The 17,208-nt window shown below is 38.3% G+C and overlaps 1 protein-coding gene across 1 annotated transcript in view; it reads left to right on the top strand.

The window, feature by feature from the left end:
* Positions 1-1,659: 1,659 nt before the first annotated feature.
* The window catches only part of LOC143710788 (uncharacterized), a 63,277-nt gene continuing 47,728 nt past the window's right edge, over positions 1,660-17,208 (top strand). Inside the window, exons 1-3 of the mRNA XM_077201951.1 lie at positions 1,660-1,798; positions 11,864-12,504; positions 13,399-13,494. Coding sequence (XP_077058066.1) covers positions 1,792-1,798; positions 11,864-12,504; positions 13,399-13,494 — 744 coding nt within the window. The 5' untranslated portion in view covers positions 1,660-1,791. The remainder of the gene's footprint in view (positions 1,799-11,863; positions 12,505-13,398; positions 13,495-17,208) is intronic.

The following is a 17,208-nucleotide window of genomic DNA, read 5'->3' on the forward strand; positions in this document are numbered from 1 at the left end:
CTTTGAAACAATCTACATTGTTAAAAGCGCTATATAAATGAGGATGACTTGACTTGACTTGACATTTCACAATCTGCCATAAGTTCGGCTATACATGCAGTTACATCAGGTCTAGTCCGACATCCTGGGGAATACATCAAATTCCCTGTCACACCTTACAGCCAGGAAAGAGCAAAGCAGGCATTCTGTGCGAAGTATGGGTTCCCTGGTGTCCTTGGTGTTATAGACTGCACCCATGTGCAGCTACGTGCCCCATCAGAAAACGCACTTGTATACATCAACCGCAAGGGAACCTATTCAATCAACGTACAAGTCATTTGCGATGTTTACAGTAAAATCACCCATGTCTTTGCGAATTATCCTGGCTTGAGCCACGACTCATTCATACTGGCAAACTCTGCCATTCCTGCCATTTTCGAGGGGAATCCCCCGTTGGATGGGTGGCTGTTAGGGGACAACGGGTATCCGTTAAAGACATTGCTGATGACACCATTTTTGATGCCAGCAACAATTCGTCAAATGCAGTTTAATCGAAAAAACACACAAACACGCTGTGTAATTGAACGAACGTTCGGCATACTGAAAATGCGCTTCAGGTGTTTGGATAGATCAGGAGGCACTTTACAGTACAGTCCTCAAAAAGTCGCAGCATTCTTTGTGGCGTGTTGTGTTTTACACAACATTTCCATAAATCAAGGTTGTGTTGTTGACATAGATGAGGAACTATTAGAGGACTTAAGGAGACGTGATGGTGAACTGCATGTGCCGATGCCACTTAACCCAAATGCCCCAGCAGCAGCACGGGAGAGGAGAGCTTATTTGGCAGAAGAGCTGCTTTATCGTCTGTCCTCATGGGAGAGCCAGGTCTGTCTGCGCCGGCCAGACTGTGCTTGCTGAGTCTGTACATCGCCTATGTTTTCCTGAGTTTCACATCAGTCACTGCGCTCAGGTAGTTTGCAACAGTGTACTCTCGACTTAGTGCCCTTGGTGTTTTAGGGCTTTATAATGCTATGTGCTGCAGGTGGGTTGTCTTTGTGTGTTTATCTGAGTACTGCTATTAGTGCTCACTGATAATTTTTTGTTCTACAGCAAACCCAAATATGCAATTTTACTCTGGAAATAAGCCACGGTGGTCCGAGTGGGACAGTTGTAATGCTGTGTGTAATGCTATGTGTATTTTATAATTAGTAAGGCACTGAATCGAGCAGCCATTAAAAAATCCTTCGGCCAATATTACTGCTTTGACCTTCCTGAGTATTTGTACAAAATTGTTAGATTTGCTCTGCTTTATGTAACAACATTTTTTTCTAAGTTTCTCTCAAAATGTACACTCATTCTCCAAAGAAAAACCACTGCTTGTGGTACCAATTGACACCACCAGGCGGCTCAAACGCCAAAACTCTGATATTACTGTTTGCCTTTCACACCCTGCATGAACCTCAACCCATAATCATAAAAAAAATCATGTCATTTCAATTACCAGTATAATCATATAGTATCAATAATCATAATAACTTGCACAAAGTGTTCTGTGCTGATTACAGATTTAATCAAAGATGTTAAGACCTTTTAAAAACAAAATGTGAATTAAAAATACAAGGTTCATTTTCAAGTCAGCAATTCAAACTGCTGATTCCTAAACCTCCAGTCACAGGTGCTCTGAAGACACACCCACACAGCAAACAGATGAGAGAGAATGAGTGAGAGAACAGGTTTTGTTCAGGTTTTATTCTCACGCACCCTTCACAAGCCAGGAGAGCATTGAAAGATAACACAACAAGATCCTTAATCATGCAGTGTAAGTCACAATTTATGTTTATTCAACGTACGCAGTCTATTCTTGGTCTTTAAATTATTGAAAATTAATGAAAAGTTACAAATGTAAATATGTTGGCTGTTTTAAGAAGCACATTTACTGTAATTTTTTATTAACATTAAGCAAATCAAAACAGTTAATGTATGATTATGTACTGTTTGTTACTTACTTTGATGAAGACAAATGTACTTGTTGTGTACTTCAAATCTTAAAAGCATTTTAAAAACTAATTGCTGATAATAGGCTATAATAATAAAATAAAATGACACTTAAGTTACACTTACATGACTATGTTTCTTAACACAAAGTACACTTTTAAAATAAGCAATTCGTAACAATAAAAAAAAAAAACTTTACAAATATATCTAAACACATGACATGCAAGTTTCAATAGAAATGACAAATTTTTTGTTTATTATAAATGCTTAGTCCTATGTACTTTAGTCCTACTAAATTATATCAACAGTTTTAGTTTTTATATTTATTTGGACACAAGTAAAAGAGCAAACAGGAACAGACAAATTGTTTGGATTTGAATGTTGTTGAAGTTGAAAACCCAGTTGTACAACATTCCTGGGATAACAATGTGACGTCTGCACTTTGCTATTTGCACGTCCTTCACACGTCTGATAAGAATCTGACTGAGTTTGAGCTTATATAAGCCGTAAATCTGGTCTCTTACTTGTTGCTGTTAGTGACTGGCTGTTGAATCCATTGGGCCTGTAAATCTGTTGCAGTTTGTGCATTATAAAGTGCTTGAAATCAGAGTTGCGTGCCTTGTTTAATAATACTTTAGGGCTGAGCAGGGATGTAAACACATCGCTTTCCAATATTCCTTTCATTGGTAGAACAATATGGGGTTTTCAGTGGCTGGTTCCTAAAATGTTGAATTTCCCCTTCCAATAAAGACTATAACTCTCAAAAGAACCTCAAATTTGTTTCATTGTTTCAGTCTTTATTCCTACACAGCAATTGCAAAAATCTTCTCACCATTTGAAAGCTGAAGTAATTTGCTCAAGGACACAATACGCAATTGGCACAAGCGACCAAGGGCTTCAGTACCTCTTAGAATAATGGGCTACCTTTACCTGAAACTAAACCTGTGACCTTTGTGTTAACAGCTCACATGCTTAACGCCTACACTAACACTCCCAGTTTAATGCCAGGCCTTTCCTCTGATACTGTCGAAATTGCCTGGAGAGCTGTTTCTATTCACTTTATTCAATAGTCAGTATTATTATGTATATCTTTGTTTGTTTGTTTTTGTGAATGTTATAATAATTTACTGCAATTTTTTTTTCAGTATCTGTGTTTTGCATTTTGTTTGCTTTCATCAATATGGGTGTCCCCTAAAGTCCTTGAATAGGAGGAGGGACCTGAAAGTCTTGGGTTCAATAGCTGTTTCCATCCACATTTGTTATGATAAAAAAATAATAATAATAATAATACGAAAAAACACTGCGTAGAAACTTTAAGATGCAAATAAAATGTGCACCCAATTGAGGCAGATATATATTTTTTATTTGGTAAGAAAACATGCACATAAACTATGATGGAAACATACGGAATAAATTCCCAGACGCTTGAAAAAAGCCTCATGCCTTTGCCTCAACAAATCCGGGTATTGGACAATCTCATTTCACTCCATTTCAAATTATGTTTTAGTCTTTCAGAAATGCTTGATCAAAAGTCTGCCATCAAAATGATTTGGTATACTTACCTACCAGAAACAATTTTTTTTTTGCAGCAACTTTTTTATTATTTTATACCTGATAATTTAAGTAAGTTTGCCATAAAGTTTTGTTCTCCTCAACCCATGAGATGGAAACAGTGCTTTATTTCCCATTTTTATGTGATATTCAGATTTCCTGTTTCATTCACATCTTCAGATGGAAACATAGCTAATCGTTTAATAGAGATGTTGTAAAAGCAAATGGAAATTAGACTGAAATAATTTTGTTTACCTGGAAGTTTCCAAATCAAAGGCAGTGTCTAAATTTGCATATGTATACAATAGAGTTGGGGTACTCGAACTCGGACTCAATTTTGAATGAACTCGGACTTGTCACGCACGATGAATTTGTACACGGACTAGACACGGACTCGGACATTTTTAACTCGGAAAAATGTCCGAGTCCAGTCGAGTCCGGGCACTAGATGACACAATATTATTCAAAAACGAAACCAAACTACTTGTGTTGTTTCCGCGTTGACTATTAGCCAATCAGTATATTAAGCGCATGAACACAGTGTCAGAGGCATTTTAGAGTCAACATGCGGATAATTCGCTTAAAATGTATGTTCAGAATCAGCACAAGCTTTATCCTTTCGCAAATCCCCTCATAAACAAAGTCTTGACGCGATATAAATGAGAGATTCACTGTGCAGTGTGGACACTTCAGTGTTTATGACTAGAGTTTTAGGGAGAGTGCAGAACGCGGTAAGTGATGGCTTAAAGGGAGCGGTATCGACAATGTAAATAATAGTTTTGTTGTTCGTGCTACTAGAGGACCAGTGGTTCACACTGTAAATTATAAAGAGTGATAAATGCATTTAAATGTGGGAGTGAATCCGCTAAATTTTAGTCCTGTGAGTCTTGAAATTGCGATGATTGACATAGTAACCATAGCAACATGAGAAAGTGATAACCATAGCAACATTTTGGTGTCTAATAATTTAATGATTTTTGTTACATTTACACTTAAGTCATAAGTTTACATACACCTTTCAAAATCTCCAAAATGGAATTTGTATTTATTTATTAATAATTAGGATCATAAAAACATTGTTTCTATTTCACTGAAAAAGCTTTTTCACATAACAGATTTTTAATAGCCTAGTCCACAAGACAAAATACAAACACAAAATACAAGACAAATTACTTGATTGTAAATATCATTACCTGACACACTATATTACAATCAAGTAATTTATCTTGTATTTTGTGTTTGTATCCACAACTGTTTTTGTTTTGTTTTTATTTTGTAATGGTTGTTCATGAGGAAAAATCCTCCAACTCCTGCACATTATTTGCTTTTCCAGCATCTTCTGCATGTTTGACTCCTTACTAGTAGTGACTATGATTGTGAGATCCATCTTTTCGCACTGGTGACAACTGAGGGACTCATACACAACTATTAAAAACCCTGCAAACACTTAGTGATGCTCAAGAAGTCCATTAAGGATGAAACTGGATGTAAATTGTTCTTATTTTGTTGAAAATTTATATTAATTTAGTCCTGCCCTTCAGAGGCTAAAAAAGATATTAGCATGTAAAACAAAATAAGAAAACTTTAAACATCACCATTTGCTCAAAATTTTACCCCTGGCTCTTAATGCATCGTGTTGCATTCTTGAGCGTTACCTTGCAGATCCTGAAATATGTACAATAGGTAAATGTATGACTTTGCCTATACATTGCAATCATTTTGTAAGGTTTAAAATATTAATTTAAGAGCTCAGTGTTGAGACCTTTCGCCGGAATTTGATTGACAGGCGATCTGACCAATCATAATGCAGATACCGCCATTTTTGTCCAGCAAACAAACCAAATTAGTAGATTAAAGTCAGTGGACTTGAACTTGAAAAATGGTGTGTATTGATATCTTTTTGCAGTTCTGATTTTCATTCATGTTTAATTTTTGCTATAACTAAGAGATTATCAGTTCATGTGCTGCTTGAACTGAGGCCTACACATTAAAGCACCACAAAACAGGATTTATTGTTTGAATTTCATAATAATTCTAAAAATGTAAAAGATGAGACTTTATTTCATACCAAAAGTAGGCTGCTCTGTCTTATATGTTGGCGCATATTCAGTGTCCTCTTTGCTCCGTAATATATTTTTCACTGTGTGAGAACATTTGGAGTGAGAGCGGAACAGCTTGTCGGACTTAGCAACAGTAACTAAGAGGGACGGTTCTTTGTGAAAGGTCAATTTCAAATCATTTAAATCTTTGTGGACTCGCTGGACTCGACTCGGACGTTAAGGACTCAGACTCAAGTCCGACTCGGCCCTCTTTGGACTCGGACTTGGACTCGGACTCGATTGTTAAGGACTTGGACTTGACTCGGACTCGACAAAGGTGGACTCGGACCCAACACTAGTATACAATGAACTGAAAGCATGTACTTTGATAGTGATGGGAATAATACCCCCAAATAATACATTAGTAATCAGATTAATGGTTCAGAACGACTGAAAAGACTTCATGTAAACAACTCAATTAATCCGACAGAGGTGTTTACATGTGATCCGATTGAAATGTTGATCTGATTGGAAGGGATGTGTAGGCCTGACAATCTGATCAACAGAAAGAAAAAAAAAGCATGTAAACGCTTGAATCAGACTATATCTTCTCAATCAAATTACAAAATACCTAGATTAAATTCATTTTGTTTGCCTGCACGTTTAAAAATTCTAGGTAATCCCGAATTTGCTAACAACATATTTCCATAGCGATGGGAATCATGGGAAAGTATTGAGTAGCGATATGTTTACATGCATCTAAATAATCTGTTAGTAATCAGAATTATGGCTCGATTGGACTGAAAAGCCTTCATGTAAACACTGATCTAAATTAGCTGGATCTGAATTAAATTTGAAATGATTTGCAAGGGGTGGTGTAGATCTGAAATAATCTGATCAACAGGAATATAATGAAGCATGTAAATGATCTTTTCAATCGGATAAAAAAAATACCTTGTATACATGAGCAGTGCTGTAATGTAATTTTAACTCATAATTACAACTCGGACTGTTGGCCATTATACGGCTGGAACCGCAAATACGGTTTGAACATTGATTGTTGGTCGTAGAGCGAGACACTGCTTCACTGCTGCTCGCCCTGCGATCGACTGCTTTTGTCAGCCTCGTTGCCTGCTGTGAGTTTGTTTGTTTTCCCGTCTATCGTGCGTCACTGTTACAACTCGGACTGTTGGCCATTATACGGCTGGAACCGCAAATACGGTTTGAACATTGGTTGTTGGTCGTAGAGCAAGACACTGCTTCACTGCTGCTCACCCTGCGATCGACTGCTTTTGTCAGCCTCGTTGCCTGCTGTGAGTTTGTTTGTTTTCCCGTCTATCGTGCGTCTACATTACAACCATACCACTAAAAAGACGTTTTTTACCCAAGACTTGAGTCATAAATTAGTATAAATATTAATAGCATCACTGGTTGCATCATTGCTAACTTACTGTCCGACTGTTAAAATGGCGAACATATAAGGTGTATGTTATTTACCTTTTGGTGCAGATGAGAATAAATCTGAATTGCTCACGGTGCAGTCTGAATTAGAAGCTGTAGAAAAGCAGATCCGTGACCTTCTAGAGAGACAAGCTGAGCTGAGAGACCGGCGTTTAGCTCTTGAAACATCACGCGCTGATGCACACGGATCAGTGATTAACGTTAGTAACCCGCTGACGCTGACCTCGTCTACTCCGTGCGTTTCTCAGCATTGGTCCCGAGCGTCCAGGTCACGATCAGCCATGGTTTCATTCACTCCGGCTCCAACACACCACCACGAAGCCTGGGTGGTTCCGCGGGAAGCTGCGAGCCAGGACAAGAATCTTTTCGCCCCTCCCGGTTTTCGAGATCTCCACTCAGAACCGATTCTCCCCTCTTCGTGAAACGGAACGCGATGCTGTGATCATCGGCGATTCCACCGTCCGACACGTCCACGCTACGTTAGGTAAAAGTAAGGTGCACAGTCACTGCTTTCCTGGTGCTCGTGTTCTCGATATCACTGCGCGGGTAACTGAGATCTTGAACGGTGACGAGCGCGTCGGAGCTGTTGTGCTGCACGTGGGAGCTAACGACATTAGGCTGCGACAGACGGAGGTTCTGAAGAAAGACTTCAGGAGCCTTATCGATACGGTACGCAGCACATCGCCTGAAACATCGATTATTGTGTCTGAACCGCTTCCTACGTACCGACGAGGGCATGAAAAGTTCAGTAGATTATTCGCGCTAAATGAATGGTTATTGTCATGGTGCAATGAGCAGAAACTGATTTTTGTAAATAATTGGAATCTGTTTTTGGGAGCGACCAAGGCTCTTCCGCGCTGATGGCTTACACCCAAGTAGAATCGGGGCAGATCTTCTGTCGGATAACATCTCCAAGATGTTAAATACCGTTTGACTAGTAACCAAAAATCCAAATCACAGTCTCTACTGCACCAATTTAATTGATATTAATACTAGTGTAGAACACTGCATAGAAACTGTGTCTATTCCTCGTTTACTAAGATCAAATAATAAATCTACTGCAGGATCTAGAAAAAATCTAATTGTTATAAAAACAAAAAATCTCGCTAGTAGTGAACAAAAACAATTTCTAAAGCTAGGTCTCCTAAACATTAGATCGCTCACACCTAAGGCGGTTATTGTAAATGAAATGGTCACAGATAATAATTTCGATGTTCTGTGCCTTACTGAAACCTGGCTTAAACCAAATGATTATTTCGGTCTAAATCAGTCTACTCCACCAGGATACTGTTATAAGCATGAGCCCCGTCTGATCGGTTGTGGCGGCGGTGTTGCAACAATTTACAGAGATACCCTTAATGTTACTCAGAAAACTCGTCATAGGTTTAATTCGTTTGAAGTGCTTGTGCTAAATGTTACGCTCTTAGATGTAAGAAAAAAAAACACATTATCTCTAGCATTGGCTACCGTATATAGACCTCCAGGGCCTTACGCCAATTTCCTAAAAGAGTTTGCTGACTTTCTATCAGATCTTTTGGTCAATGTCGATAAAGCATTAATTGTTGGAGATTTTAACATACACGTAGATAATTTAAATGATATGTTAGGGGTTGCGTTTACAGATTTATTAAACTCCTTCGGGGTCAAGCAAAACGTCACCGGACCAACTCATCGTCTTAATCATACACTCGATTTAATTATATCATATGGAACCGATCCAACCGATATAGATATTGTACCGCAAAGTGATGATGTCACTGACCACCACTTGGTAACTTGCATATTACGCACTGCTATAATATGTCATGCTGCGCCACGTTATCGACCAGGTAGAACAATTCGTCCATCCACCATAGATCATTTCTCAAATAGCTTATCTGATCTGTCCCAGCTGCTGCCTGAACCCAAACAAACAGATGAACTAGATGAACTAACTAGCACTATGAGCTCCATTCTCTCTAGAACATTGGATATTGTTGCACCCATTAGATTAAAAAAGGTCAGAGAAAAAAGTATAGCACCATGGTACAATAATACTACGTATGTTTTAAAGAGAGAAACCCGTAATTTAGAGCGTAAATGGAAAAAAACTAATTTAGAGGTCTTTAGAATCGCGTGGAAAGACAGTATGTCACGTTATAAAAAGGCCCTTAAAACGGCCAGGGTGGAGCACCACAGCAAATTAATAGAAAACAACCGAAATAATCCAAGGTTTTTATTTAATACCGTGGCTAGACTAACAAATAAACAGACGTGGTCTGAACAAAATACCTCGTTACAGTTTAGTAGTAACGATTTCATGAACTTCTTCACCGAGAAAATTGAAAGCATCAGAATCAAAATCGTAAACGTTCGATCTCTGTGTTACCTATAGTGGAAGAGCCTCTTCTCAATATTATTAACTCATCTTTATCTTTAGGTCATGTTCCAAGAACGTTCAAGCTGGCAGTTATAAAACCTCTTATTAAGAAACCACAATTAGATCCAAATAACCTAGCAAATTACAGACCCATTTCGAATCTTCCATTTATGTCAAAAATATTAGAAAAAGTTGTGTCTGCTCAACTCGGCTCTTTCTTGCAAGAAAACGACATCTATGAAAAGTTTCAGTCTGGATTCAGGCCACATCATAGCACTGAAACTGTGCTTGTTAGAATCACAAATGATTTACTTTTAGCTTCGGACCAAGGCTGTATCTCAGTACTAGTTTTACTTGATCTTAATGGGGCGGCAGTGGCTCAGTGGTTCATGTAGGTTGTCTACAAACCGAAAGGTTGGTGGTTCTATCCCCGGTTCCACCTGACCAAGTGCCGAGGTGTCCATGAGCAAGACACCTAACCCCAACTGCTCCCGACGAGCTGGATGGCGCCTTGCATGGCTGACACTGCCGTCGGTGTGTGAGTGAGTGAGTGAATGTGAGGCAATATGTAAAGCTCTTTGGTGGCCATTGGGTCAGTGAAAGCGCTATATAAATGCAGTCCATTTACCATTTAGTGCTGCGTTCGATACTATAGATCACACAATACTCTTAGATCGACTACAAAATTACACTGGTGTTCAAGGACAAGCATTAAGCTGGTTCAGGTCATACTTATCTGACCGCTACCATTTCGGCTACTTAAATGGAGAAAAATCGATTATAACTTCGGCAAACTATGGAGTGCCGCAGGGATCTGTGTTAGGCCCTTTATTATTCTCAATATATATGCTGCCACTTGGTAATATTCTAAGGAAACATGGAATTAGTTTCCACTGTTATGCTGATGACACTCAAATATATATTTTATCACGGCCAGATGAATACGCTAAATTATCCAAATTGATAGATTGTGTTAATTATATAAAAGATTGGATGACGCGTAATTTTCTTTTATTAAATCCAGACAAGACAGAGGTAAACTTATCGGTTCTAAAAACCGTCCACAAAACCCTTCACAGCACGACTTTAACATAGTAGGATGCCCTGTTACTTTATCCGCTACAGTAAAAGACCTGGTTGTTATACTAGACCGCAACCTGTCTTTTAAAAAGCATATTTCATATGTTACAAAAACAGCCTTTTTCCACCTTAGAAACATTGCTAAGCTACGTAATATGCTATCAGTCTCTGATGCAGAAAAGTTAGTTCATGCATTCATGACCTCGAGACTAGATTACTGTAATGCTTTATTAGCTGGTTGTCCTGCATCTTCAATAAACAAGCTACAGTTAGTCCAAAATGCAGCCGCTAGAGTTCTTACTAGATCAAGAAAATATGATCATATAACACCGATTTTATCATCACTTCATTGGTTACCTATAAAGTTCCGTATTAAATACAAGATATTGCTTTTGACTTATAAAGCTCTAAATGGTTTAGCTCCAGTCTATTTAACGGATCTTCTATCGCCTTACAATCCATCGCGCTCTTTAAGATCACTAGATTCGAGGCTTTTGGTCATTCCTAGGATATCCAGATCCACCAAAGGAGGCAGAGCATTTTCACATTTAGCTCCGAAGCTCTGGAATAGCCTTCCTGATATTGTTCGTAGCTCAGCATCTCTCTCCCAGTTTAAAACTAGACTGAAGACGCATCTATTTAGCCAGGCATTCATATAAATTTTTATCTTACAGTTACTGTAAATTCGGCCTCTAGTTCATAAACGCCAGAGGAGAACTGGCCCCCGACCCAGCCTGGGTTCTCCCAAGGGTTTTTTTTCTCCATTGGGTCATTTGATGGGGTGTTAGGACACCATTAGGTCACTGGATGGAGTTTTTCGGTTCCTTGCCACTGTTGCCTTTGGCTTGCTCAGTTGGGGATATTCAAATTAATTAACCAATCATACCATTGATTAGCTCTACCAAACTAGGATGTCTTTTTTTTCCAGTAATAAACAAACATTGTTAAGTTGTTTTGATTGATACTGTGAAGCAGCTTTGATACAATCTGTATTGTGAAAAGCGCTATATAAATATATTTGGCTTGACTTGACTTGACTTAATGTGCATGTTTTCTTTTTAGACGTCATCAAAAACAACAATTATATTTGCAGTGACATTATCGTGTCACTTTCTCCGGTTCTGACTGAGCAATGCGAAAGGTTTTGTTTGGAGTACATGTAATGCACATGTAAACTAATATGAATCAGACTGCAATGTGTAGGGTTCACATAAACAGAACCTTCAGAATATGAAATCGATTTATTCCAATCGAGGAAAATTAGTGCATGTAAACAATGCCTACTGTATTAAGACATAATTGTGTCTTGATACCATGGCCGCCCATCATCCTACTTTTTCCTCTTCCACTTTTTACTGCCACCCATCTAATTCCATCTCCTTCACCCTAACCTTTGCAGGCCCACAATCTCCGGGACGAATCCTGTCAGAGGAGCAGTTCTCATGCTCCATCTGTCTGGAGGTCTTCGTCGAGCCCGTCTCAACTCCTTGTGGCCACACTTTCTGCAAGGCATGTTTGCAGGGCTTCTGGAATCACAGCAAGAAGTTTGTGTGTCCCATGTGCAAGAAAGCTTTCTCCAGAAAACCAGAGCTCAGCATCAACTGTGTGCTAGCTGAGATAGCCGAGCAGTTCCAGGGTCTATCCACACTGTCCACCAACAGAACTGACAAGGGCAACATTGAGTTAACACATTCCCCAAGCTTACAGAAAGAAGACGACTGGGGAGACTTTGCTAAAGCGGGAGAGGTGCCCTGTGACGCCTGCATTGGCAGGAAGATGAAGGCCAAGAAGTCATGCCTGAATTGCCCTGGTTCATTTTGTGAAGCTCACCTGAGGCACCATAAGAAGGGAAAGGCAATGACCTCGCACAAGCTGGTGGAGCCCATTCATAACCTGGAGGACAAGATGTGCAAGGTACACAAACGTCTACTGGATGCCTACTGCCGAAACGAACATGTGTGCGTGTGTAAGGAGTGTGCAGAGTCCTCACACAAAGCGCATGATGTTGTCTCCACCGAACGAGAGTGGAAGAAAAAAACGGTGAGTTGTTTTTGTGATATTAGTACTAAGAATTTTGTAAATGCACCACTTGCTTGTAAAAATTGCACCAAAGCTATTGTATATATATATAATTATTATTATATTACTTAGCTCAAACTGTAGAGAATCGCACTAGACATACCAAGGAGGAATGTGTGAACTGGACAAAAAATTATGCATTTGGAAAGAAGCATATGCTTTGGAAAGAAGCATTTGCCAAATGCATGAATGTAAATATAAAAACCCTCTAAGGGTAGTTGAGAAACAGCATAGCAAAATATATCGGTCCCACTTTATATTAAGTGGCTTTGAGTACTATGTACTTACATTGAAATTAATAATTTGATACAATAGACTTATTGTGTACATACATGTTTTTACATTGTACTTATATTTTGAAAATACTTGCATGTAATTACAGCTGTAATTAATTTATGTAATTACATTTGTAATTACACTGTTGACCCTTCCCCTACACCTTAACCCACCCTTAAACCGACCCATACCACCACACCAGCCCCTAACCTTACCCGTATCACACATCAATAGCAGCACAAGTGTTTTACAATACAACATGAACACAATAAGTACATTGTACTTATTTTTCGATGTAAGTACATAGTACTTAAAGCCACTTAATATACAGTGGGACTAATATATCAAATAAATGTAACACTGTTCCAGAACCCTCAAATATTATAATTATGAATTATATATGCACATTGCACAACAGTGCATGCTCATGACCCAAATGAGGAATAGTCAACCAATCATTGGTTGTTACCCAGTACTTCAGACATCTCAAAAATCTAAATGGGTCAAATTGACTGGGAGTATTATTACTTAGCTTGACAATTCTGAAAATGTGACTGGATCTTGTTGTTTGGTTCACAGAGTCAACTGGGAAAGAAAAGGTCAGAATTAAAACATCTGATTAAGGAGCGAGAAAAGAAACTCGAGGAGATCAAGCAGTCTATCAAAGTCCTGAAAGTGAGTCTATTTATACTTTGTGATGCTTCTTTTCTTGAAGGAGAGATCTTTGATCTTATTTCTTTTTCTTTTTTATTCTTCAGTTGTATATGGAAGGCCATTTAGAATTTAGCTAAAAGGCCACTTTTTCAAAGTCCTCAAATTTCAGTCAGAAATCTTGAAACAATTATATTAAAAAGTAATTGGGAACACTTTAGATTACAGCCCACAAAGTACTGCTTAATTAAAACAAATTCACAGTGTAACTTTCGATAATTATAGTGTACCTATAAAGTATGTACTTGTAAGTATAAGGGAACTTTATGTAAAGGTTTGGGAATAAAGGGGTAACAACCAGGAAAATGAACAAATTATTTACACTTAGTATTTTAGAACTAAGGGGTACTCATTCTACATCTGCAACAATCTTACATTTGGGAACAATTTAGCGAGAACATACACTGTGTACCCTTTTGTAATAATAACGTACTGTACCAATACATTATAGTATTGGTTATAGGCTTTTTTGTGGCTTATTGTGGGGTGCATATCTGTGCATTTTTCAGTAATTTTTTGTTAACAAAAGTGCACTGATTAAGTTTGTTCTTCTGTGTTTTAAGGCAAGTAAAACTCAAATTATTGAAACTTTTGTTTAAATACTAGGGAAATATACTCTTGTTCTATGAATTTACGGGATAAGCATGACATCTGCGGGCTGTAAATTAAAGTGATGCTTGTTGCCCTCTTGTTCCGTGTAGTTACAGTGTAAGTGTGAAATTGCAGCTGTAAATTAAAATGGTGCTTGTTACCCTCTTGTTCCATGAACAGGGTAAGTACAATAAAAATGCATGCGCACAATCTGATATCACTGACTCGGAAACCGGTATTTAAAAAACACCTTAATTCAAAACAGATTTACAACACTTCTTATTCATTTAGTCAAGTCAAGTCAAGTCAAGTCAAGTCATCCTCATTTATATAGCGCTTTTAACAATGTAGATTGTTTCAAAGCAGCTTTACAGAGATAAACATATAATTTAAGGTAACAGAGATTGGTTTGGTTTTATAGTGGCTCTTGAAAAATGTTTTTTCCAGCTAAAGTTAGTTTTGATTGATTCACTTCCGTCTAAATTATCATTTGTTATTAAATTAGGGGCCGCTAAGACAACACCGTTCTCTCTAAACAGACTTTAAACGTGAACCTGTGATAGACGCTGATGGCGTTCACATGCGCATTAAGAATTGATTCTATAGTTATGTGCGTTTGAATATATGTGCGTAGGTTTGTAATTCCTTACAAACCATGCCTAAACAAACTACTTGTCTATAAATTTTGATGCAGAATTTTTATTTTATCTTATCACTTTGGGTAGGTACGCGAACCGAAAAATTCCACAACGCTTTATCTGTAGAGTGGTATAGGGATCCTCCATAGGGAGAGGCTAGTGACACTTCAGAACTGCATTGTCATCAGGTCCAGGCGAAAGTCCTTCGTCAGATCTGGAAACGGCCTGGATCCAGCAGGCTGCGGGAAAACCTCGGGTAAACAAAGACACTAAAATTAGCGTAGATGCCATTCTTCTTATGATGTAACGAGTACATCAGGATATGAGGGAAGTGTTCCCAGTTCCGGCTGACCTAATCTAAGCAGCCTAATATTGAATTATAGAAGGCTATAGAGTGTTCTGTGAATGCTAGGTCAAAGAGATGTGTTTTTAGTCTAGCTTTGAACTGACAGACTGTGTCTGCTTCCCGGACAATGTTAGGAAGATTGTTCCAAAGTTTTGGTGCTAAAGAGGAAAAGGATCTACCACCAGCAGTCGATTTATATATTCTAGGTATTATCAACTGGCCGGAGTTTTGAGATCGCAATAGACGTGAAGGACTATAATGCGTTAAGAGCTCGCTCAAGTACTGGGGACCTAAACCATTTAGTGCTTTGTAAGTAATCAGCAATATTTTTAAATTTATACAATGTTTAATAGGGAGCCAATGCAGTGTTGACAGAACCGGGCTAATATGGTCGTACTTCCTGGTTCTGGTAAGAACTCTAGCGGCTGCGTTTTGAACTAGCTGTAGTTTGTTTATTAAGCGTGCAGGGCAACCACCCAGTAGAGCATTACAATGATCTAGCCTTGATGTCATGAACGCATGAACTAGTTGTTCCGCTTTGTCAATGAGAGCATATGACGTAATTTAGATATATTTTTAAGATGGAAAAATGTGGTTTTACAGACACTAGACACGTGACTTTCAAATGAAAGATTGGTATCAAAGAGCACACCCAGGTTCCTAACTGACGACGAAGACTTAACAGAGCAGCCATCAAGTGTTAGACGGTATTCTAGGTTATTACGTGTGGAAGTTTTTTGTCCAATAATTAGAATCTCTGTTTTTTCAGAATTTAGTAGTAGGAAATTACTAGTCATCCAATTTTTGATATCAACTATGCATTCCGATAATCTTGTGAATTGGTGAGTTTCGTTAGGTTTGGAAGAAATATAGAGCTGAGTATCATCAGCATAACAGTGAAAGCTAATTCCATGTTTCCTAATGATATCTCCTAAAGGTAGCATGTACAGAGTGAACAGCAGCGGTCCTAGTACTGAGCCTTGTGGTACGCCATACTGAACTTGTGATCGATAAGAGATCTCTTCATTTACTGCTACAAACTGATAGCGGTCAGATAAATATGATTTAAACCATGCTAATGCAATTCCAGTAATGCCAACATAGTTTTCTAGTCTATTTAAGAGAATATTGTGGTCAATGGTGTCAAATGCAGCACTAAGATCAAGTAACACTAATAGAGAGATACAACCACGATCGGATGATAAGAGCAAATCATTTGTGACTCTAATGAGAGCTGTCTCAGTGCTATGGTGCGGTCTAAATCCTGACTGGAAATCCTCGCAGATACCATTTCTTTTAAGACAGGAACACAGTTGTGAGGATACTGCCTTTTCTAGTATCTTTGACAGAAAAGGTAGATTTGAGATCGGCCTGTAATTGACTAATTCTGTAGGATCAAGTTGCGTTTTTTTAACAAGTGGTTTAATCATAGCCAGCTTAAAGGTTTTTGGTACGTATCCTAGAGACAAAGATGAATTAATGATGTTAAGAAGAGGATCTATGACTTCTGGAAGCATCTCTTTCAGCAGTTTAGTCGGTATAGGGTCTAACATACATGTTGTCGATTTAGATGAATTAACGAGTTTGCAAAATTCTTCGTCTCCTATGGCAACAAATGAATCAAATTTTATCTCGGGGAGACTATAATGCACTCCCTGATGTGATGCTGTAGTAGACGGTTGCATAGTTATAATTTTGTCCCTAATATTATCAATCTTATAAGTGAAGAAGTTCATAAAGTCATTACTGCTGTGTTTCTTGGAAACTTCTGGGCTTGAAGCTTTCTTTTTCGTTAGTGTAGCCACTTTTTCAAATAAATACCTTGGATTGTGTTTATTTTCTTTTAATAGGGTTGAAAAATAAGCAGATCTAGCAGCTTTTAAAGCCTCTCTGTAAGCAATCGAGCTCTCCTTCCATGAAATCCGAAATACCTCTAGTTTTGTTTTCTTCCAGTTGCGCTCCATTTTTCTGGCTGCTCTCTTAAGGGCCCGGGTTCGCTCGTTGTACCACGGTGTTGGACTATTTTCTTTAATCTTCTTTAAGCACAACGGAGGAACTGTATCTAAAGTGCTGGAAAGGAGAGAGTTTAAAGTTTCTGTTGCA

This window comes from Siphateles boraxobius, unplaced genomic scaffold (genome assembly GCF_051911475.1).
Source record: "Siphateles boraxobius isolate OS27281-9 unplaced genomic scaffold, OSU_SipBor_1 48, whole genome shotgun sequence".
Classification (NCBI taxonomy): Eukaryota; Metazoa; Chordata; class Actinopteri; order Cypriniformes; family Leuciscidae; genus Siphateles; species Siphateles boraxobius.